Below are 23,441 nucleotides of genomic sequence, written 5' to 3'. Positions count from 1 at the left end.
TGTAAAGGATACTGTTACCAGTTTCTTATTTGACAGGATGGAGAGCCTTTTATATATTTCCTGTCTCTAAGTGGTGTGAAACACAATAACCTACAGTGTGCATTCAAGGTGATTGTTAAGTGAAATTGTAGACAAGAGGGATCCCGCCTCGCCTTTCGAAAAGCTCCAAACAGACGAGTCCAGTGCTTCTTAGCAACGGGACCCTCAGCGAAATAAGAAGCACTCTGTTGGAGTTGTTGTTCGTCCGCCAGCTGCTCCAAAGGCTTTTATAAGGGGAGATGTTTGGTGGACAATCTGAGCACGATTCAGGCCGACCGTACTTAAACCTGTTTTTATCAGCCCACAAATGGGCCCAGTGTAGGTTCAAGGCGCGGACTGCCATCCCTGCGCTGTCTTTGAAAGCCCCGAGCCCGTCAGGAGCGTTCTCAGCCACAAATGGAAGACTTGAGTTTTAGAAAAAGAGGTGACGGACGGAGCACACGGATCGGTCCGCGCCTTAATGCAGCGCAAACAAACTTTTCAACAGGGATGAATCAGCGACAAGTTCAGTCAATATTTGTCCTCCCGCGAGGGGAAATTAGATTTTAGACAGGGTAAAAAGAAAGCATAATAGAACAGAAGACGCAGACAAGAGAGGACATGAATGAGGCCAAACACACAAATAAAGTGGTGGAAAGAATGAAAACCCAGCAGAAGCAAACGGAGCCCTTAAAGTGTGAGTGTTCATAGGATCGATGTGTCTGCAAAGGCTGAATTCTGTCAGCACGTTGAAATATGTTTTATCTGTGCGATACAATAGTCCCATTCTGGTTTCAAGGTGGTGGGCTGAGGTGTACAGTACAGCACAGGAGATGAAACGACTGTATGACACTCCACCTTCATCAGACCATCAAAGAAGGTTTCGATCCTCGAGGGGACCTTTTGTCAGGTCGGACAAAGACCTACCTGAAGAAGATCCCCTTGTTGACTGAGTCATTGTTTGACAGTCCAATGAAGGTGTTAGTGGAGTACTATGAGGCGTTCAGGCTCCCATCCTTTGATCTTCTGAACATGTGTAGTCTTCTTTAAAGGCTTTGCTCACATCTGCGTCTGTTCTGTTTTCAGTGGCGGTCAACGTGGATGGAGAGTTTTATGTCAGCGGAGGCGGCCTCAGGTCAAAGTTCAAGGTGGGACGCGTCACCTTCCACTGGGGGCGCTGCAACGCCTCCTCAGAGGGCTCCGAACACAGTCTGGATGGAGTCAAATACCCTCTAGAGGTGAGCTGATGAGTGTTGAGCTCAGGTTAATGTTATTTAAGTCTGTTGTTTAAGTTGAATTATCGGGCCACAGTGTCACTTCTTGATCCTTTTTAAATCCTGAAAGCAAAAGAAAATCATTGTTGAAATGGAGTGATTTCATTTACTTGATTATTATTTACCCACGCTTTCGTTTTTGATGATGACTTTTGATGACTGCTGTGGCTCTGTGGTCTGAACTGACTCCAAAAATACTTCACACAATCTGCACGTCAACAAGATCACGTTCACATGCTTAGAAATAATAACTTGTACACATCAGCCTTTGAAGTCAAACACTTCACAGGTTAAATCAAGTGCAGCATGAAGTCTTATCTACTCACACTGAAGCTCTTTGCCCATTAACGTTCACATGCAGAGCAGCGGCAGCACAGCAAATACAGATTTTATTTGTCCTTTTCCTTTTGTTCTGAGTGAAATAACTGATGGTTTTACTGACAATGTGCAGATCAGAACCAGACGGCAGGTTAAAGACTTGGACTGGACTCGCTGCTCTTTGTTAACAGAAGCTTAACACGCTTTGTTTTCTCCCTCAGATGCAGATCTACTGTTATGAGGCTCATCGCTTCGACTCTTTGGATGAAACCATCAAAGCCGGAGGCAGAATCACAGCGCTCGCCGTGCTGTTTGAGGTGTGCATGTTTTACGAGGTGGATGATCACATATCCTGATAACGCTGAGAGCAGTTTACAGGCTCGTCTGTCAGTGTCTGCAAAACAAACGAGAGGAATGAGACAACAAGGAGTCTGTGGTGTAATGTGAAGTAGCTAACACTGTGAGGTTTAACTGTACCAGACCGTTAGCTGCTAATTTGATATGTTAGCTAAATTAGCATTAGCCCAACCTGCTTAAACAGACTAACACCAGACTGCGCTAGCTGATATTTGGCCGTTAGCTAAACTAACGTTAACTGTTTTAGTGGCTTAGCTGTTGTCGTTAAAATTGTTTCAGCTGCTAATTTGGTTAATTAGCTAAATTAGCATTAACCCAAACTGCTTAAACAGCTTAACTGTCAGCTAACACCAGACTGCGCTAGCTGATATTTGGCCGTTAGCTAAATTAACATTAACTGTTTTAGTGGGTTAGTCGCTATCAATCAAATGGTTTTAGCTGCTAATTTGGTTTGTTAGCTACATTAGATTTAACCCAAATTGTTTCAACATTTTAACTGTCAGCTAACATCAGACTGCACTTGCTGAAATTCAACTGTTAGGTAAACTAATTGTTTTAGCTGCTGATTTGATTCATTAGGTAAATTAGCATTCACCAAAACTGTTTAGACATCTTAACTTTCAGCTAACCTAAACCAGACTGCATTTGACTGTTAGCTAAACTAACTTTGACTGTTTTAGTGGGTTTAGTAGCTGTTGATCAAATTGTTTTGGTTGCTAATTTGATTCACTAGCTAAATTGAACAACACTGTTTTAGTTATTTATTGAAGCTGCGAGCAAACCTCAGCCAGATTCACTGTTTTTAAATCAAGTTTAGCCATTAGCTTCTCTTTAAGTAAACTCTGATAATACATTAAGCTCAGGAGAAATTTGTCTGAACAGTAAAATGCTCTTCAGCTTCTTTCTTAACATTTTCGACACTGGGTATGTCCTGAAAAGTCAGCGTTAACCTGCTGTTTGGGTTTATAGCCGTTAGCTCTGGGCTAATCATTGTGTGTTAGCGTTCCACCTTCTGAGTTGTGTGTTGGCTAAGCTAACGAAGGTCTTGGCTATGAACGTTATCTGAAAAGCTTTATCCTCGTGAGTTTGAGTCGGTCTCACAAAATGTCTGATTTGAGAAGCTGATATGAAATTGTGAAAGTTTGAAAACACAGAATGACTTTGTGGGTGACTTTTGTTGCAGATGAAAAAGTTCATGCTGAGGGATTGAAGCCTTGCAGACGTATCACCAGTGAACTGCAGTAATACCTCAGTGAGCGCACCGTGTTTGAATTGATTCATGGTTTGGCTCAGGTTCATCGCCGAGCTCTCGTCTGTGTTTTCGTGTTCAGCGCAGGCTGTGCTTCGTCTTTCCCTGCGCTTTGCTTTGTGCAGCCGTTTTGCCTCCGGCCGGTTTGGCATGTTCGAGCCGACAGAGGCCACGTTGGAACGAAAATCAGAAATCGTCTGATGTGAAGCTGCAGGCTCTGTGTGCGTTTTGGGCTGCAGGTTGGGTGGAGAGCAGGGTGGGAAAACTACCAACCGAGACAAGAAAGCTAGTAATTTTCCTTTTTGTGCTCTGCCAACTGGGTCATTCCTATGTTGAAGAGCCCCCCTGCTATACGTATGTGCCCCCCCAGAGTCCAGTGTTTCCAGGGTTAGGATCATGACCTGAAAGGAGCAGCAGGGTTAATGTGCATTAGTTGCAGGTAGTCTGGTGGCTTGTTTGTATACACTGAAAGTCCTCGGTTTGAATGCAGTCGGGAAGTCTTCTGATATGTTAATCGCCTTCTTTTCCTTCTCTGCTCTCTCTCTGTTGTGGAACGATAATGATAATTCAAGGTATAAACATTTGCACAGTTATTCCTCTTTGTTTATCCGACACCCTGAAATCACGCAGACGTTACCTCCCTCAGCTTTGTCTCCAGTAATGTGTCTGTGACTCCGGCTGATCTCCGGTCAGACTGGTTCATGTGCTGAACGCCCACTTCGCTGTTTTGGATGTGACTTCAAAGTCTGTTAGTTCCCATGAAGCGTTACCTCCAGCCTGTCATTGTGCCGTTAGAGACCCTGCAGCATTTGCGCTAAAACCCAGATAAATACTTTGAACTGCAGATTCCCAAAACCAGGGCTGCTTTGCAGTTAGCTGGGGATGCATGGAAAGATTGTGAGGAAGCTCAAAAAATAGAATAAAAATTATGTTTGGGTCAGAAAAAACTTCAGAGTGAAGGCTTATGAAAGCAGTTAGCAAGAGGGCTAAACAGTTAGCTAAAAGTACCAATAAGCATTGAAGCGTTTAGCTGAAAGCGATGATTCGATGGCTGAATTAGCACATGAACAGCTGAGATAATGAGCCAAAGTGAAAATGATTGAAATAGTTAGCGACAGTGATCATAACAGTCCAAGTGTTTAGCTTAAAGTTAGAGATGCTAATAAATGCTTCGCTAAGTAATGGATGAGCTGTTGAGGTAATAAGCTAAAAAATGGATAAATTTGATTAAAAGATTTAAATGATCCAGTTTATGTGTCTCTTGCGTGTGTTTGAAGGTGATTTCTGACCTTATGAGGGCGTTAAATTCTGAACACTTCATGTTCGTCAATAAAAAACGAGGCTGGTACGAGATGATGACGTTGGTTTTGTCTTCACAGACCAGCGTTGAAGAGAACGTGAACTACGCCGCCATCATAGACGCCATCAACAGCGTGAGCAGATTCGGTATGTCGCCTTCTTCCTCCGTCTCTCCTCTCGCCTCTCCTCCTTCTTCTTCTTCTCTTACTTAAACCGTCATGTCTGCCGTCCAGGAAAGAGCGCCGAGGTTTCACCCTTCGCCCTGCGAGGACTCCTGCCCAACTCCACAGAGAAATACTTCATCTACAACGGCTCTCTGACCACGCCGCCCTGCAGCGAGACCGTCGAGTGGATCGTCTTCAAGAACACAGTGGCCGTCTCTGACGAGCAGGTGAGGTGTTTTCAGGTGATGCACCTCCATTAAAATACCTCAAGTGTGTCATCTGCGGTCCCTAAAACCCAGAAACAAATGTGTGAAGTGACTTCAGTATTAGACCTCACTGGTTTTAGGGACGTCATATCGTACGTACACGAGCTGATTTTCATTGAAATCGATTGAAACTTAAAGCTGTGTGACAGAAGAAGAAAAGCTGGAGGAGAACCAGAACGACAGTTGGCAGTGTTGGAAAGTACGCGCAGCCACAAACACGTCTGATGACCCGCGTGGCCCTTTAAGAAGAGACGTCAGCTTTTTGTCCAGGATGAAAAGACGAGAGACACAATTACAGAAATGTCCGTAAACACCTTTTTAGAAACGTGTTCGAGGAGCTGAAAGGAGGAATTATCATACCAGGAGGGGCGAGGCAGAGACAGCAGGCTGTCAACAGACCGTGTGTGTGTGTGTGTGTGTGTGTGTGTGTGTGTGTGTGTGTGTGTGTGTGTGTGTGTGTGTGTGTGTGTGTGTGTGTGTGTGTGTGTGTGTGTCTGTCTCTGTGTGTGTGTCTCTCTGTGTATGGCCCTCGGGCTGCTGGTGATTGACAGCCATACAAATGTAGTCATTACATCCGACACACATTGGCTCACAAAAGCTCTTTATGGTATTTAAGGTGAAACACACACACACACACACACACACACAGACACACACACACACACACACACACACACACACATGCTTGCACAAACATGTGAAAACACTCACAAAAGCTTTTCAGCAGAAATGTTTGAGCTGACGCCCCAAATGTCATTTTCCACCAGACTCATCACAGCTGCTACAAGGCAGTAGGCCTCACACACACACACACACACACACACACACACACACACACACACACACACATTTGTATACCTGTTAGGTTTATTTTTGTACATTTTAGTAACTTAAACTTCACATTATTCAACCCTGATTCCAAAAACGTCTGAAATCTGAACATCAATAAAACCAGAATCAATCGTCTCTGAGCTCATGTGTTCATCTCCTTCATCCTTCATGTGTTCACAAAGTGGTGAACTGGCTCCATCCTCTATGAACGACTGAGCCTTTCAGACCCAACCATGATGCTCTCACCTGTCACCAATCAGCCTGTTTACCTGTGGAATGATCCAAACAGGTGTTTCTGGAGCGTTCCACATCTGTCAGTCTGTGAGACGTTTTGTTTGATTCACTATCAGCAGATATTTACAGAAATCAGTGAAGAACATTAAATGAGCTGTTCTCAGGTCACTTTGTGTCAGAGAGGATCACATCAGCTGATCACATGGTTTTATTAAAAGAAGTCAAATATTTGATTTTATGATATTTCACACTCAAAAAACAAAGATTAGACCCCTCAGATTTACCTGCCGACCCTTCACTGGGCCCCGACCCCCATGTTGGCAACCACTGAGCTAAAGTGAAGCTAGCTCCACCTCAAGCAGCGACAGCAGTAAACGTCTGCACCGATGGATCAATATCAACAATCTAATAATGACAAATCAATCACAGAGCTCGTCATCCTTCTGTTACTGTACTTCAGTGAGTTTCACTCAGAATGGAATATTTGTACATGGTGGTATTTGTACTTAGGAAAAGATCTCAGTACTTCTTCATCCTCACAAAGATAGAAGAACACACACACACACACACACACACACACACACATTTTCAAGCTGAGGACCAGAAAACTGTTTACTTGTTTGCACCTTGAGCGCGGGCTGCTCCAGGCCTTCCAGGCCTTCCAGGTTTCTCCAAACCTCTGTGACGTGTCTCAGCCGGTCTGCATTCCAGCCGCCGGAGCTTAACGCCCGAAAGTCACGACTCTGACAACCTCAAACGGCCTCAATGGGCTCTCGGCCCGGCTGTGCTGCAGCGCGTGAGTCAGAGAGGAGTGTTGTGTAACCACGAGGAAGTGACTCACCTGGACAGGTACGGGGGCAGCCTGCAGGTTAAAGGACCCCTCCAGCATGATTCACGGCTCCCTCACGCCCGTTCACTCACAGAGCTGCTGTGTGTTCGGCGTGAGTTGCAGAGTTTGTGTATTTTTATCAGATTGACAGACTCTGATGTGTTTAAATAATCTTCACACACTGTCAGAAAGTTTCTGCCTCGTTTTTCAGAGCAGTTAACGTCCTGTCCTGCATTGTTGAAAATTAGAGTTGAGTCATTCTTCAGTCTGTTGAAGCAGGAGATCAGAGAGTTAATTAAGAGCCAATTAATCATTTGGATTCTGGGAAATTGTGGTTGACATTTTTTACTGTTTTACTGTAAGTAAAACTGTCAATTCAAGTGATCAGTGACAAAAAAATGCCAGAATTGGGCACATTGTTGGTTTGAAAGGTCTTTTCTCCACTGAGTTGAAGACCCGGCGTTAAAGCAGGACTTATTTAACCATTGATGTAACTCTCTGAGCAGCAGATAGCTTCGTTAGCTTCGTTAGCTTTGAGAGTAGCTTTTCCAACGCTGCTTTCCTTCCATTGTTTCCGGCCTCACTCACCTCCTCTGTTCAAAAGTAACACTGCTGGAAATGTCAGACATCCAGTGTGATCTCCATCAGCCTGCAGGCTACATGTTGACATGTTTACGGTTGTAAACATGTAAACACCTGGCGGCTGTTTCGCTGACGTTGTTTTGTTTTTGTGTTGCTGTGGCTCCGTGTTGCAGCTGGAGATGTTCTGCGAGGTGATGACGATGCAGCAGGCCGGATACGTGATGCTGATGGACTACCTGCAGAACAACTACAGGGAGCAGCAGCAGCAGTTCATGGGTCAGGTGTTCTCCTCCTACACTGGCACAGAGGAGGTCCTCACACCAGGTACGTATCCGAAATCCTCCATTCTATTTGTATCAGAGCCTGAAGCCACACGAGCAGCCCCATGAGGCAGAAAACTGGCCGGACAGAAATGATGCTGCAGACTTATTTTATTGTGTTGGATGTGGTGGTGACATTGTAACTGTAACTGTGGTTAGACTGTATATTTTAATGTGGAAGGTAACGACTGATGGAGTTCCAGATAAACTATTTGCATGTAAACATGGCAGCTGCTAACATTTAGCATGTGAACAGTATGTCGTGATGAAGCTGAAAAGCCTTCTGGTGCATTCAGGGTCACTCCGACATTCAATACTTCAAAGCTGCCTGATTACCAGCTACAGTTTCAGTGCAAGAAACAATCAAACTGGTGTTAAAAAATCCAGTTTTCTTTCTTTTCCGCATTTGATTTCAACCACAAACATCTGAGTGTCCCTGAATGCACCACCAATGAACGTTTTGACAGCAGTCCCTGCTCACCTCCGCTCTGTCATCGTGCAGGTGTTGAGTAGTGCTCAACACCTGCACGATGTCCTCCTGACAATAGTTGTATAAAGCCTTTAGTGCCTCCAGAGGGGCTGCACGAAGTCTGATAAATGTCCTCAAGTGATGTCACTTGAGTCAGCGTTGGTGGAAGACTGCAAATCTGAAACTTAAACAAACCTGAAGGAGTTTGAGAGAAGTGATCTCAGCAGACCTGCAGGCTACAAGCTACGCTATCAGCTACTAGCCAAACACACCTGAATCTGCAGCTGAACTGTCCGTGGACTCGTTGCATTGTGGGTGATGTAGGCGCCAGAAGAACGAGCTTTATCTCGGGACCAACAGTTCTACGCTAAATAGATAGAGTTGTGCTCATCATGTTCTTCATTAATACACCTGGCTGCTTCGAGACCTCAGCGTGACCCTATGTATGAGGAATCCCAGGTTAATGCTAATTAAACAAGGTCTAAGTGGATCAGAGACAAGTGGATCACAAGTGATGGGAAAAAATGACAGAGGGACAAGAATAGAGCAGCAGTGACCCAAATGAAACGTCCGTGGCAGCAGGAGGAGGTCAGCTCGGTTAACCATCGATTCCTCACGCTGCACTGATTGTGTTCGATAATCAGTGACAAAGTGGTATTGATCTGTCGTCTTTGGGAGTGTGTTCTGACATTAGAGACCAGGAGATCATTAAAGCTGCTTTTAATGACAGTTTTTACTTCTGTTTTCTACTTTTTTTTTTATTTATAACTTCATTTTCTACAGTCTTCAACCCAAAATCTCTACATTTTAACGACAATGTTCGTGTTTTCCTGCTGCAACCCAGCATAATTCAGGCTCTCAAATGCTCACGAAAGGCCACGTTTAATGAGTATATACAGTGTGTAGAGGACACTCTGTCACTCCTTATGAGGGAGAACCAAAATGAAGATCTTAGGAAATTAGTAGGTTGAAATATTACTGTGTTTGTCTGAATCTGAGTGAGGCTGTATGAGTCTGTATTTAAAGACCAGCTGAAGCTTCTCAGTCCCGCTGATGATGATGATGATGATGATGATGATGATGATTTGTGACCTTTAATTGCTCCTATGTGTCGGTGTAACAGGTGAATGATACTCTCGTGTGTTCTCTGGCTCACTCTGCCCTCTAGTGGTTGAAGCCTCAGACATCAGCTCCCTCTAAAACTGATCCCAGTCTTTGTTTTCCTGGGTGTGAACGTACATCTCTGATTGGTTTGCTTGTGTGTGTGTTCACCACAGATTTCAATCCGACACAATGTGACATTTTCACTCTGATCCCTCAAAGAGGATAAAGGTCAGAGGTCAAAGCCGATGAGAGCTGGGGTTGATGCAGAGTAGAGGATGAACTGTGTTGGTGTTTGTAGAGATGGAGCCTCCTCCTGCCTATTGTCATCGATCCTCAACCTCCTTTAATCTGTGTTAATCCACAGAGTGTCTGTCATCTGCATTATCTCTGATGCTCTAATCTGACACAGAATCAGAGATGACTCTTAAAAACAGGAACTACTTCAAGAGCCCCGTCAACCTCGTTAGGGTTAGGGCTAAAGGGTTAGGGTTAGGGGGTCTCTGTTAACTACCACAAAGTAGCCTCCAGTCTTTCTTGGGTCCATGCAAAATAATAATAATTGTAACAATGAAAATAAAAATAAAAAGCAATTTGAAAATTTCGCAGAATAAATTAAACACAGGAAAGGTAGAACAGGAGGATTAGCAGCTGTTATTCTTAGTATTTAACAGTCAACAATCATCAGTCCACTGAAAGACGTCCCACACTGTAAAAAACAACTAGAGGCTGACGTCTGTCCAGAACCTGGTTTGTTCTGCTGGCCGCAAAAACACGTGCAGTGTTTCATCAGGATCAGGATCAACATGGGTAACACTTCTGCCATCGTCAGCAGTTCTTTGTGGACGTGAGGGGTTCGGTGGTGGGTTCATTTGGAAGGTGTTCAGCTCTTTCTGAGTGTATTCTCGTCCGCCTCCTTTTGTCAGTGTGCAGTTCAGAGCCGGAGAACATCCAGGTGGCGCCTCACAACCTGAGCAGCCTGCTGGTGACGTGGGAGCGGCCGCGGGCGGTGTACGACGCCAGCATCGAGAAGTACTCGGTTAGCTACCGGCTGGCTGAGGCAGAAGACACCGCACCCTCTGTGTACCTGACCGACGGAGACCAGGATGTGGTGAGAAAGAGTCCTCAAGCTCATATTATCTATCTAAAACCACCGGACTCTGAATCTTTAAACCGGATGTTTCTGTCCAGTTTCTGTGCAAAATCCACCAACACTTAAGCAGAGCATACAGTTCCAACCAAATCACAACATGCAAATTAGTAAGTTTTATGACAGAAAGATGAAGTAACTTCAGTTCCAAGTTCTTCCAAGTTGAAGTTCATAGAAAGCAAATAAAAACTGATGCTATGGTTTTGAAAATGGTTGACCGGGATGTAAATACAGTTTACTCGACATCACTGATCCTCATCGTCATCACGCTTCCTCAATGCTGACGTCCCACTGTCTCCCTCCACCAGGGGGCGATACTGGGCGACCTGCTAGCCAACACCAGCTACGTGGTCCAGGTGGTGGCGGTCTGCACCAACGGTCTGTACGGACGTGTGAGCGACCTGCAGAAGGTCGTCATGCCTGTCGATGACCCCGGTAAGAGCGACCGTGCCCAAGAACGAGCATAGAGTTCGGCTGATGAACCGTACAAATATTTTTCTTTCAGCTGTGAATTTTTCTTTTCTTCTGTTGGACGACATAAAACGAGTTCATTGGCTTCTTCGAGCAGAACTGGAAGACTAAATCTATGGAAGCCCAATCCTGACAGGAAAAATGATGAAACGTTAGCAATGACAAAAATAAAAATGATGACTTTCTAAAATAACAACTATCAGATTCTAAGTCAAATTTATGAGATGGCAAATTTGGGACTTTTTTTTAAGTCAAATTCATTGGACAGCACACCACAGTACCTCCACACGGCCACCAGAGGGCACTGAGTGAAGTGGCTTTGATTCCATATCTCAAGCTTATTTGTCTGTTTCAGATAACCTTCAGATAACCTTAAAGAACCTTAATTTATAATTTCAGTCCAAATTTAGATTTCTCACCTTCTTTATTTTTATTCCTAACTTTTCTCTTTTCCTGTCAGAGATGGTCCTCCATATGAAACAGATGATAAAAGCTTCCAACTGATCATAAACTGACGATCTTCATGTCGTCAGTGGAGACAAAAACAGTGGATGAGAGTTTCATCTCTGTGTGTCTGTTACATACTGAAGGTCCAGGGCTGTTTAGCCTAGCTTAGCACAAAGACTGGTAGCATAAGAAAACTGCTAGCCTAGCTAATATCAGTAATGGACCATCTATAAATTATGAGGCAGCAAATTTAACTGGCTGGTCTTGCAGGAGAGATTTCTTGTGTGAGTTGACGTTGGACTCACTACTTGTTTCCTTTTCTGCTCGTTTGTTTTATCACCAGCCACATTTCTGTTCTTTTATTAGCACTTCCATCGTCACGCTCGTCCTCCCTCTGAAACCTGAGAGACAGGACAGACATTTCTTTGTTTTTCTTCTTCCTCATCTTGCTCTTCGCCCTCCCTAACCTTCACTCTGGGTATATATTTTGTGTTTTCGTGCACTTCTGTTGTTTGACTTGTCTTTTTCTGTTTTTAACTTTCATAAGTTTCTCTGTACTCTTCAGATCTGCTTTCTCTGTATATTTCTATATGTCTAAGATGAAAGAACATGCTTGGTGTCGGGGTCAAAGGGTCATTTCTTGTGTCACTTCGTGTCACATGGAAAGACAAAGTCGCCATGTTTGTTTGGTTGTCGTTACGTGGCGTCCGTTCCTTCTGCCTGTCACAGTAAGAGAAATGTTTGCATGTGTGCAGCAGCATTTTGTGTAACATGGATGGAATGACAATCATAGCGTCTTTGTATTTCAACTGAACTTTACATTAAATAAACTAATATGTCTTATTACAAAGAAAAAAAATCCCCTGCATCCTATTTCAGTGTCAGCTTGCATGAATGGGTGATTTTCTGCAGCATCTTCTAGGTTTACTCTACTTTTGTGACACTGTTAGCATATTTGCTAAGCTAACATCATAGTCCCATCTCAGCTGCGCCTGAAAACTGTCCGACTGCGGCCAAACTGTGCATTTCACAAAAATCCTGTTTTGAAATATCAAAAACAAGATTGCATGATGATAACCAAACAAGATTATGACGTCGGCTGAGAGTTTGTCAGGTCTACAGCTGTAATTATCAGCCATTTAACTGTTAGTTCATCAACAGAAATTTAAAGCTATGATCATGCTGATTGGTTAATCAATATTTATATAGAAAAATGACTTCCCATTTGCAAGTTTCAGCTTCAGAAATCTGCATATTTTTGCTTGTTTATACATATTTATATATATTTTATATATTTATATGTGTATAATCTCGCTGTTTCCTCAGTTCATAAAGTAATTAAGAGATGGCAATCACATCAATTCAGGAACATAAATTAGGATTATTTCACCTCGTTCACTCAATTTATTAAATATTTCTTGTTGATTTGCAATTACTTATTTAACCTAAAAAATGTCAATGTGAAAGGTAATTCCAGATGAAATCTCTGTTTAAGTTTTGTTTTAAGACGTCCGCCTCATTAAAAAGTGTTAATATCATATGAAAAGATGAAAGCATGCAAATCTTTGCAGCTCTGAAGCCCTGTATGTTTGGCTTTTTTATATGATAATTAGCTAAAACCAATAATTCTAAACAGTGTTATCAATTCACTTTCTGTTGGTTGACTAATCAGTGAATTAACTGATAATTTGAGCACTAAATGAAATGTTTTTTGTGTCATTTTGAGTTTATTCATCATCATTTAATATTGCTTCCATTGATAAATGAAAATTTTCATCACTCACACCCTTTTGTGACAAACCCTGAGTCATCTCCCTCAGACCCAGTTCATTAAACTTGTAAAACCTCACCTCATGCTTCACAAACCAGTTTGATCTGGTCTCCATGATGTATGACTTAGCCTCAGACAGGTAAGACTCAAACCTCCACCCGCCCCCGACATGCCCGCTGTGTGCTGTGCGTCTGAGCTCGGTCGACATATGTGGCATTTGCAAATAACTGTGAGCTTGTTTTATCCCTCTTAGGTGACAGACGGGTGGAGTTTGAAAACCAAAAAGCTTAGACACTCAGAGGAAAGTAGCTGAGAGTTGTCAGATCAAATTCCTTTTCTTGGCTCGTCTGGATTTACAAGAAGGATGAAACGATAAAATGATTAATTGCAAATGCTTTTTGTTCCAAGTTTCCATGCATGAAAGCCCGAACGTGTCCGATATGTCGCATGTCAGTGTCCGTCAGCGTTTGGTTCTGTGTTTATCGTGAAGCCGACATGCTGCTTGAGGTGGTGTGTTCAACCTTTTCCTCTTTTCCATCTTTCATTTCACACATTCACGTCCTTCAAGAGACCACACTCAGGTTTCAGTAGATGTTTTAGGTGTAAAGTAACAGACCTGCACAGAGAAATTACCTTTGTTTTCTTCTGATGAAAGTGTCGCAGGGTTCGCCTTCTCCTCTGTGTGATGTTCTCGTCACGCTGTTTTCGAATTGTTTTACCCTTTGTCATTTGCTTTGTGCCATCAGCCTCAAAGGCAAGAAATTAATACCAACATGAAAGCAACAAAACACAGACTTTAAAGATCAAAGTTGTCGAGAGTTGACATTTTGTAAGAGTTGCCTCATGTGACAGTATTTTTTGTAACTAATGATGCAACCTGTGCCTTTTTTCAGAAAAATCCGTGGATCCAGATTCAGATGAATTTAACACTGACGTAAGGAAACCTTTTATTTTTCCTCAAACACTGCATGCCATCGTTTAGTTAGAACCATCACTGTTATTTATCGTTGTCGATAAACCTTTCTTTCACCAACAGGACAACTATGAACCGGATCCTTCTTGGAATGAACCGGTCCAAACCGAGGATTATGATCTGCCCTGGATTCCTACAAACTCACCAAGGACCACAACTTCTGGATGGCCTCTTTTACCTGTACCTGGCGTCAGAAGCACAACAGCAGAGTCTGGTTGGAGGGAAACCACCACCAGTCCAGTTCCCTGGGTCAGATCCACTAAGGATGGTGAAGTCCTGAGCCATTCTGAAGAGACAGCACGCCACAGTACCCCCACACGGCCACCAGAGGGCACCGTGTCACCAGAAACCAGAGGAAGTGCTGACTTCAGTGGCAACACTCCCTTTTCCTCCACAACAGCTACCAAGGAAGTCTTCATTTCCACTTCCACTACTCCTTTATACTTCAACGTTCTTGGAGGCATTAGTCCAAAAGATTCCACTGTTAGTACCACTACTCCTACATTGACAAAAGGTGGTAAAAGTATTTCTTCATACAGCACCACCACAACCACATGGAGGTCTCGTACCAGTGACATGAGCAGCACAACGTCATCATCCGTCATCCGAGCCGAAACGGGCCGAGGCCTGGAGCGTCCTGTAAATGAAGACACCACCACTGACGGAAGAGTATCCGCCGGACCCGGAGGTCTTCCAGAGATCCAGGCTGAAAGTTCAACCACCCAACCTTCCTCCACAAGTGAAGCTGCTCCACGTAGGCCCAAAGGTCCCAGCATGCCCCATTTTTCATCTACCACGCCCTCTGTCGGGTTGAGTGGCGTTCTCTTGCAGACCACACAGCCGCTGTTCAACGGTGAGCGCCCCTCTGTTCTCCCCTCCTCCTCTTCCTCCTCCTCCTTCGCCTCCTCCCCTCTGTGTGATGGCTCTGCAGACCCTGGCGTCGCCCCCTCCACCTGCCTGCATGACCCTCCTTCCTCGTCTTGGCCTGTGTTGTCTGCCTCTGCATCGGACTCTCAGCATGCTGCTACCACACCGCTGTCTAGCAAAGACCCAGCTTCTCCTTCAACCCCCACACTCCCTGCCTCCACACTGCCTCACCTCCCTCACCCCTCGCACCCCCTGTCTGGTTGGGAAACTAACCATGTCTCCCGCGGTGTCGGGTTTGATGATAATGATAGCAATGGCGATTTGTTGTCTGGGTCCTCGTCTTCGTCGGTTTCCTCAGGTGACCCCTCAGGTTTTAGCGGTACTCCTCCTCTCCAAATGGTACCGGATCCGTCTGGCACCACCGTCGCCGTCGAACCGTCCTGGGATCCGTCACTCTCAACGGTCTCTCTGTCACTCAGCCCCACCCTCCAGCCTTCAGTTCTCCTCTCTAGTGACTTCACCCTCTCCGGTGCAACTCCGGGCTTATCCCGTTCTTTCTCAGTTGGGTTTGAGGACTCAAGGTATGCAACCGGGAATACAATAGAGTCTTTTCTTCCCGAAGTCAGCGGTGATGGGTTTCCGTTAGCTAGTGACGTGGACCCCATGTGTGGCTGTTCTCTGGAGCCGTCAGGGTCTTCATCCTGGTTGCATGCATCTCCTCATGTACCCCTGCCGTCCTCAACCTGGGACTCTGCTAGCTTAGAGCTTTACTCTAGCGTTGGCTTCCCGTCGGCCTCTGGTGTTGTTATAGATGATGTTCTACGCTCTCTGTCTGTGGTGGATTCTGATGGTCCGTCCTTAGACCATCATCTGCTCTCCCATAGCGCTATTTCTCCCTCATCATCCTCTTCACACTCCCACCTTTTCCAAGTCAGCTATAGTGACCTGCCCGTTTCTGTTGCAGCCACAGTGTCTGGTGCCAGGGATCCCTGGTTCTCGGCATCAGACGGGATCTCCGCCCTACAAACCTCTGCCCTCCCTTCCTCACCCTCAGCCTCCCCCTTCACCCCCACCCCAGAGGGACAGGCTTTAGACACTAGCAGCAGTGCCTCTGGCTCGGCCCTGTTCCCTGACTCCCAGGAGGGCATAGATCAGGAGTGGGACAGGGTTCAAACCTCGGCCTCTGGAGAGAGCGCGTTCCCTTATTCAACCAAAGTCACTAACACCGTGCCCCCGTCTACGACCTCTGAGTCCGGCCAAACCCCTGATGATTTGGATGAACGCTCCTCAGCCTTCTATTTTGAAAGCGAGAGCGGTAGTGCCATCGCCTCAGAGGTAGGAGACACAGCAACGCCAACCATTCCTGCGGTAAACTCAACCTCACCCTGGTCGCTGGGCGAGGAGGAGGGGAGCGGCTCAGGGCAGGGTGAGAGCCTGTACGACAACGAGACGTCCTCCGACTTCAGTATCTCCGAGCGCACTGAAAGAGAGTCGGAGGAAGAGGAGCCAGTCGCAGGTAAAAAAGCCGTCCGTGTGGGCAAAAAGCTGCATTACACCTGCAAAATGCCCAGGGATCAGGAAGAGTTCTGGACATCAGAAAGATGACTAATCCACCATCTGTCACCAACAAAACCACATTTCATTTTTTCATTTTTATCTGGAAAAAGCGAGAAAATTCATGCATGCAAGGTAAAACGTCACTGAACAGGATCTTTGACGAACACACCATCACTACCTTCATCGTCATTTCACACTGTATTTCAGTAGCACTCATCCATTCTCTGAAACATGTCCTCTGCTCAGGGTTGTGAAGGGCTGGAACCAAACCCAGCGAACGTTTAGCGAGTCTGGGAGGGATCTCGGTCAGGTTGCCAGTCTGTCGCAGAGCTCAGTGCAATAACATCACACTAAAAGACGACTGCAGTGGTAATAAAAAGCACGAGTCATGAGGTCCTGATCATTTTTAAGTCGTATTTACACCTCACTGACAAATCTGCATTATTGGGTTGGCTTGTTCGCAGTTGCTGCTTTTAAAGATCACCTCTGACCTATGATCAGCTTTAACTGTTGACATGCTTGCTGTTGATTGGATGATGTGAAATCATCGTCCACTAGCTCAAAATAACATCACTGAAGACGATCGAGAAGTGGTGACTGACTGTTTTCATTGCCACTGGAGTGCTGCAAACTGAGAACCAGTAAAGGAGAAACTCGCCTCCTTTCTCTTATGAACTTTAATCCATCGATGCAAATAATCACTGAACATTTGGAATTTTTACTTACGTACTTCATTTCTTCAAAAACCCTTTAGCCGCTCCAGTACTTAAATTAGAGGATGCACATCAAATATGTTGCACTATAGCTAATATGTCCAGATGACAGATGGTTAATATGTTCCTACATTCAAATTAATGAAATTAACTATAGATAATCAGTCAGTATAGCAATGAAGTCAGCCTCACACTGTAACAAAACAGCTGATGGCGATCCTCTCATATGTAATGCATCATGGCCACTAGAGGGCAGCAAAGCCCTTCAAAGCTTCAAGTGGTCCAGCAGCATCTCCACCTGTGCTGTCTCTGACTGCACTGCATCATAAACATCTCAGAGGACTTCAGTCCTCAGTAAACAGAAGAAGCCAGGAAGCTCTCGTTTGTTAAAGATTTTACAGTCCTTGATGACCTGAATACAGCTCATGCAGCTGGTTCAGTGACTGCCGCCCGATTGATTTTCAGATCAGAGCCATTAACCCCAAATATCCCTTAGCTTCTACACTGATTTCCTTCCTTCCTATTGGCTCCTAATTTCCATAAAAATCAACTTTCAGAGGCTCCAAACTTGCTGCAGACAGATGATCCATCAGTCAACAAACAGCTGCCTTCGTGTTTTTGTGTAGTAGAAGCGAAACACCTGTTTAAAAACTCTGAGTTTTCAAGGACGGAGTCGAACACGAGAAACACGAAATTCATACTTTTATTTTTCGTCTACATGTTTTTGTGTGCGGCGCGGTGGCGCAGCAGGTAGTGCACATGCCTCACAGCAAGAAGGTTGCCGGTTCGATCCCCGGGTCGGGCCTTTCTGTGTGAAGTTTGCATGTTGTTCCCGTGCATGCGTGGGTTCTCTCCGGGTACTCCGGCTTCCTCCCACAGACCAAAAACATGCTCATTAGGTTGACTGGTGACTTTAAATCGTCCTTAGGTGTGAGTGTGAGCATGAATGGTTGTGTGTCTCTATATGTTGCACTGCGATCAACTGGCGACCGGTCCAGGGTGTACCCCGCCTCTCGCCCGTTGACAGCTGGGATAGGCTCCAGCCCCCCCGCAACCTCGAAAGGGATAGGCAGCATAGAAAATGGATTGATGGATGGATGTTTTTGTGTTATTTTTCTTTGTGTTTGCTTGTTGTTTATCCATTTGGATTTTGCCTGTTAGCTCAATAAGCTAGCGTTTTTTAAAATGGTCTCTGTGTGCAGCTGCGTTGCAACATGGCTGAGACTGAACTTTAACAGAGGGACATTAAAGAGAGCATCTTTCGCTGCGGTCACGATTATCTATTAGCAGCAAGTTTCAAGTCTCTGACAGTTTAAATGAATCAGCGCTCTGAGGATGGAGGGCGTCGTGTGGTGTCCACATTGTGGTTCGGGGTCTCAGAAATGAACTGAAATCAAAGGGAACCCATTTAAAAACTGGTGGTATTATTTTAGGCTAAAACAAGCTGCCTACCTTTCTCAGTTATCTCCATATCTGTGCCCCTGACATTCAGGCGTAGAGTGACAGAGCTCCATCTTCATCATTTAGCAGAGCTTCGTCATATAATTTGAAGTCCTTTCAGTGGAAACTTTGAGGAGAAGTTTCATGTCCTTAATTCTCATCAGATCTTCTTTGAGTCATCTTTTTTTACTTCAGTCTTTGCACCAGAGGAGTAACCTTTCTCGTCTTCTGTCCGGGTCTTTTTCTCTTCTTTTCTTCGCCCATTATCATCGCCAGTGTGTCCAGGGCTTTTGAGGGGCGGACAAAGATCCGCTGGATGGATGATTGAATGAATGGCTTTTCCTCTGAAGGTTCACAGAGCAGGAAGCACACAACAGGCTCTCTATGAACTAGTCAACAGGGCTGACCCAGCCATTCACGGCTCACCTGAGTCAGATTGTGCAAAAGTGGTGAGTTCTGACAAACAGTCTGCAGTCAAGGTCAGCGATGGAGGAGGATGTGAAATCCTCCGAGCAGAAGTACTAATACCACACTGTGAAAGTACTCTTAGCAGTAAAAGTCCTGCATTTCAAATAGGACTTGAGTAAGAATAACTATTAACAGTATTATTAAAGTATTAAAAGTACTGAGTGCAGTGAAGTGTCCCCTGTGTCTGTTGTCCTTTTGTCTCTGGTCTCTGTAGATCATTGTGTCCCTTGTGTCTGTTGTCCTCTCGTCTCTTGTCTCTTTAGATCATTGTGTCTCCTGTGTCTGCTGTCCTCTTGTCTCTTTAGATCATTGTGTCTCCTGTGTCTGCTGTCCTCTTGTCTCTTTAGATCATTGTGTCTCCTGTGTCTGCTGTCCTCTTGTCTCTTTAGATCATTGTGTCCCCTGTCTCTGTTGTCCTCTTGTCTCTGGTCTCTTAGATTATTGTGTCCCCTGTCTCTGTTGTCCTCTTGTCTCTGGTCTCTTAGATCATTGTGTCCCCTGTCTCTGTTGTCCTCTTGTCTCTGGTCTCTGTAGATCATTGTGTCTCATTGTGTCTGTTGTCCTCTCGTCTCTGGTCTCTTTAGACTATTGTGTCTCCTGTCTCTGTTGTCCTCTCGTCTCTGGTCTCTTTAGATCATTGTGTCCCCTGTCTCTGTTGTCCTCTTGTCTCTGGTCTCTTCAGATCATTGTGTCCCCTGTCTCTGTTGTCCTCTTGTCTCTGGTCTCTTCAGATCATTGTGTCCCCTGTCTCTGTTGTCCTCTTGTCTCTGGTCTCTTCAGATCATCGTGTCCCCTGTCTCTGTTGTCCTCTTGTCTCTGGTCTCTTCAGATCATCGTGTCTGGTTTAACCTTGACCAGCGGTGGAATGTAACTCAGGACGTTCCACCTTCGCCATGTTTGTTTGGTCCAAAGCTCCACATGATCCCAAACACATTCAGATCATTGAGAGGAGAAGCAGCCAATCAAACATCTGAGAAGATCAAACATCACATGATTCGACATCATCAAAATAGTTTGAATGAATTTCGTGTCGCTAATTATCGAAGCTGCAGTTGTACAAACTGTCGGTGGTTTGATTTCTGACAAAACCTTTTAAAAGCTCTTCAAAAGTTTTCTCTGAAAAAAAGCTCTCAGATAAAAGCAGTGAAGTAAAAAGTTTCCCTTTGAAATGTACAAGTGCAGAAGTACAATGTGTACCTCAAATTTGTACTTCAGCTCAGTACTTGAGTGAATGTACTTCGTTACATTCCACCGCAGGTCAAGGTTAATCCAGACTAGTGTTTTCTGTGCTGGTTATCGGGCGATAAAGAGGGATTCAGCGGCAGCCGCTCGCTGAGGTCAGGTTCAGCCGTCAGGTTTTCTCTTCCCATTATTCAAAGTTACAATTATGTTGATTGACTCGAGCTTGATGAATGTGTTCTCGTTTGATCTGTGATGGACTTTTGATTGTGAGTCTCTGAGCGTCTCTGTGCTTCTTTCAAGTGGTTTGGCAGGTGGTTTGAATGTGATGAGTTTCGTGTTTTTGCCGTAGGTGGGTGAGTGTGAATGGTGGTACATTGTGTTTCAGCGCTGGGCTCTTAATATGGTTCATGTTTCTTTCTGAAGTAGTTATTAAAAATCGGAGAATGTTGGAGTTTTACCTCTGCGAACAGTTCAAGGAGGCCAAGCTGCTCTGGAGGCAGAAATGAGCTTATCGGCTGAATCAAACCTGAGTCATCGTAGGTCGTTGCTTCCACGATGTTGGGACCTCCACGAAATTTTAAGACACAGTGTCACATGTCAAGAGGGATGAGGACACGTATGGAAATTTTGAAGAAAAACCTCCATGAGTTGAGTCAAGTATTAGCAGTGCGGCCTGATGCTGTGAATGTTTGCCCTTTGGAAACATGTATTCATCAGAAGCCTCACATACTGCACCCTTCTAGGACTGATGTCAGCATGTGATCACGTCAGAAACTTCCCTGGTCTTTGATCTGGAGTCCCACAAATGTTCGACTGTCGTTGGCATAAAAACTAACAGTGCAAAAATTTAGTTGGATTCTTCTGTAGACTTCCCTCTCTCAATCCGACGAGGTTACCTTCCTCTTCCCACTGGTGAAGGATCGTTCTAGTTCATGCGGACCCCGAACAGTTTTTGAACACTCAGATAGCCAATCCCAGTGAAAAAAACAACTGGTGTAAGAGAAGGAAACTGGTTTCCGGTTTGGTTCCTCCCTTTAAGTAGTCAGTTGTAGTTGCAGACCACAGTGATCCCCAACCAGGACCTGTGTCAGTAATGGGAAAGTGGTTGAAATAGGCGAAAGGTAAGGAGAAGCAGAGTCGGTTAGCTAAATTTATCAGAACTTATATTCCCGATTTGACTCATCTGTAACCCCTGAACTCTAAATGTTGAGGCTGAGGGTGCGTAGTAATGATTTAACATGTGGACAGAAGTGTCTAAATGGTTGAAATGATGGAAACTGTTAGCTAAAAGTAATGGACCGTTGGTGGAAATTGTTAGCAATAACATGAAGTAATGGATGAAATATTTAGTAAAGTGAGTTGATCTCACCAAGCGGAAGAAGCACAAATGCAAACTTGACCATAATGACAGCTGAACTGTGTGATGAAATATTGTACCAGTGTGCACTTTTGTATCATCCAGTTTAATTTGTTTAGTTCACCCGACATGTTTGAAAGGCGAAACCAGAGGACGCTGGGAGCCACTGGTTTACCATCTGTGTCTGGTTCTGCTGACTCGGGTTAATGGATGACGTTTCTGTAACCAGAGCAGCTTTTCCTCTGAGAAACACAGTGATGGCAGACCTCCAGGATGCCGATGGCTCTGACTTCTTTCTTCTTCACTCTTCTTTTCTTTCTCGTCAGACGCCAGTAACAGCAGCCACGAGTCGAGGGTTGGTTCGATCAGGGAACGGGAGAGGAAGGCGGTGGTTCCTCTGGCCGTCATCTCCACCCTCACCGTCCTCGGCCTGATCGTCCTCATCAGTATCCTCATCTACTGGAGGTCAGTACTGCTGGTGCTGCATTTATTTCATCACTTTGACCATTAGAATTAGGAGTTTTGACAAACACATACGCGAACGTTGAATCTTCTGTAGCAACAGTACCAAATGCCTCATGAGGAGAAGGTCGTGGAGCTGCAGCAGCACGGCGTTGCTTCGTTGGCAGTTTGGTCCAAATCCAAGAGAGATGCGTGAGGAGTTTGTGTTTATTTAAATGTGGGCCCTCGCGGCGTGATCATGAACACTAGATGCCCAAAAACTCTACGAGATACTACATAGAGAACACTACAACAGACTCAGCCTGAAAATTTGAACCAACACAAGCTTCACGTCACTCCCCCTCCCTCTCTGCTGCACTCATGCCCTGCCTCCAAGCCCCTCCTCCCTGCGACATCTGCCTGACAACTAGTAACGTTAGCGTTAGCATCGGAAACAAGCTGACTTAGCCGTATATGCTAAGAGACACTTTTAGCAAATAAGACAAAAAATGACTTGACTACTGCAGCTTTAACGTGGTTATTTTCTTTTATACTTTTACATGATTTGATCTGATTTGTCTTCGCCATTTTAAACTGACCAATCAGCTTGCTTGAAGGTGTGCACAATGGCTCCTCTGCAGCCGGCTGTTACCCATAACCCCCTCCTCTGCACTGGCCCTCATGTTCCCTCGTGTCACTGGAGAACCTAAATTCCACCTCGATCCCAACGAGCCGAGCCAACTTTCACTATCACAGTGTCAAAACTGCTGCAGATTCGTCTTCATTTGTGAAAAAAACTAATTTTAATGTCACCGAAAAAATGATGATGCGTGTTGCCTCTTCCTCCCCGTGAAGCGTCAGTCAAATTCCAGAAATCAAAGTTTGAGCAAGTGCTGCAGGAACGATCAGTTAAAGGTAAACAGGCTCACTGGTAACAGGTGAGAGGATCATGATTGGGTCTGAAAGGGGCGTCCTGGAAAGGCTCAGTGGTTCATAGAGGATGGAGAGAGGTTCACCACTTTGTGAACACATGAAGGATGAAGGAGATGAACACATGAGCTCAGAGACACTTCAGCAAACTGCTGTCAGTTTGATCAGAAACGATCGATTCTGTTTTTTTTACCTTCAGAGTCCAGAATTTTTGGGACTTTTTTGGATTCACGGTTGTAGGAGTGAGTCGTCTTTACGGTGTTTCTCAAAACACACAAACAGACAGCCGCTCCAAGTGGAAGCTCAGCCTGCACCACCCGCCCTCCAACCCCATCACATGTCATATAATACAGGGAGGGGGCA

At 44.9% G+C, this 23,441-nt stretch overlaps 1 protein-coding gene across 5 annotated transcripts in view; it reads left to right on the top strand.

Annotated features, from left to right (window-relative positions):
* The window catches only part of ptprz1a (protein tyrosine phosphatase receptor type Z1a), a 67,184-nt gene that overhangs the window by 28,857 nt on the left and 14,886 nt on the right, over positions 1-23,441 (top strand). For 2 of the 5 annotated variants that reach the window (XM_070971367.1, XM_070971366.1), the window contains exons 4-13: positions 1,105-1,256; positions 1,832-1,927; positions 4,596-4,662; positions 4,749-4,906; positions 7,595-7,745; positions 10,238-10,422; positions 10,770-10,896; positions 14,044-14,084; positions 14,187-14,976; positions 22,034-22,172. In XM_070971367.1, coding sequence (XP_070827468.1) covers positions 1,105-1,256; positions 1,832-1,927; positions 4,596-4,662; positions 4,749-4,906; positions 7,595-7,745; positions 10,238-10,422; positions 10,770-10,896; positions 14,044-14,084; positions 14,187-14,976; positions 22,034-22,172 — 1,906 coding nt within the window. Of the gene's footprint in view, positions 1-1,104; positions 1,257-1,831; positions 1,928-4,595; positions 4,663-4,748; positions 4,907-7,594; positions 7,746-10,237; positions 10,423-10,769; positions 10,897-14,043; positions 14,085-14,186; positions 16,507-22,033; positions 22,173-23,441 lie in introns of all 5 variants that reach the window. The other 3 variants (XM_070971364.1, XM_070971363.1, XM_070971365.1) reach the window with 2 other exon arrangements.

Source organism: Chaetodon trifascialis, chromosome 10 (assembly GCF_039877785.1).
Source record: "Chaetodon trifascialis isolate fChaTrf1 chromosome 10, fChaTrf1.hap1, whole genome shotgun sequence".
In the NCBI taxonomy this organism is placed as follows: Eukaryota; Metazoa; Chordata; class Actinopteri; order Chaetodontiformes; family Chaetodontidae; genus Chaetodon; species Chaetodon trifascialis.
This window is presented reverse-complemented; position numbering and strand designations above follow the sequence as displayed.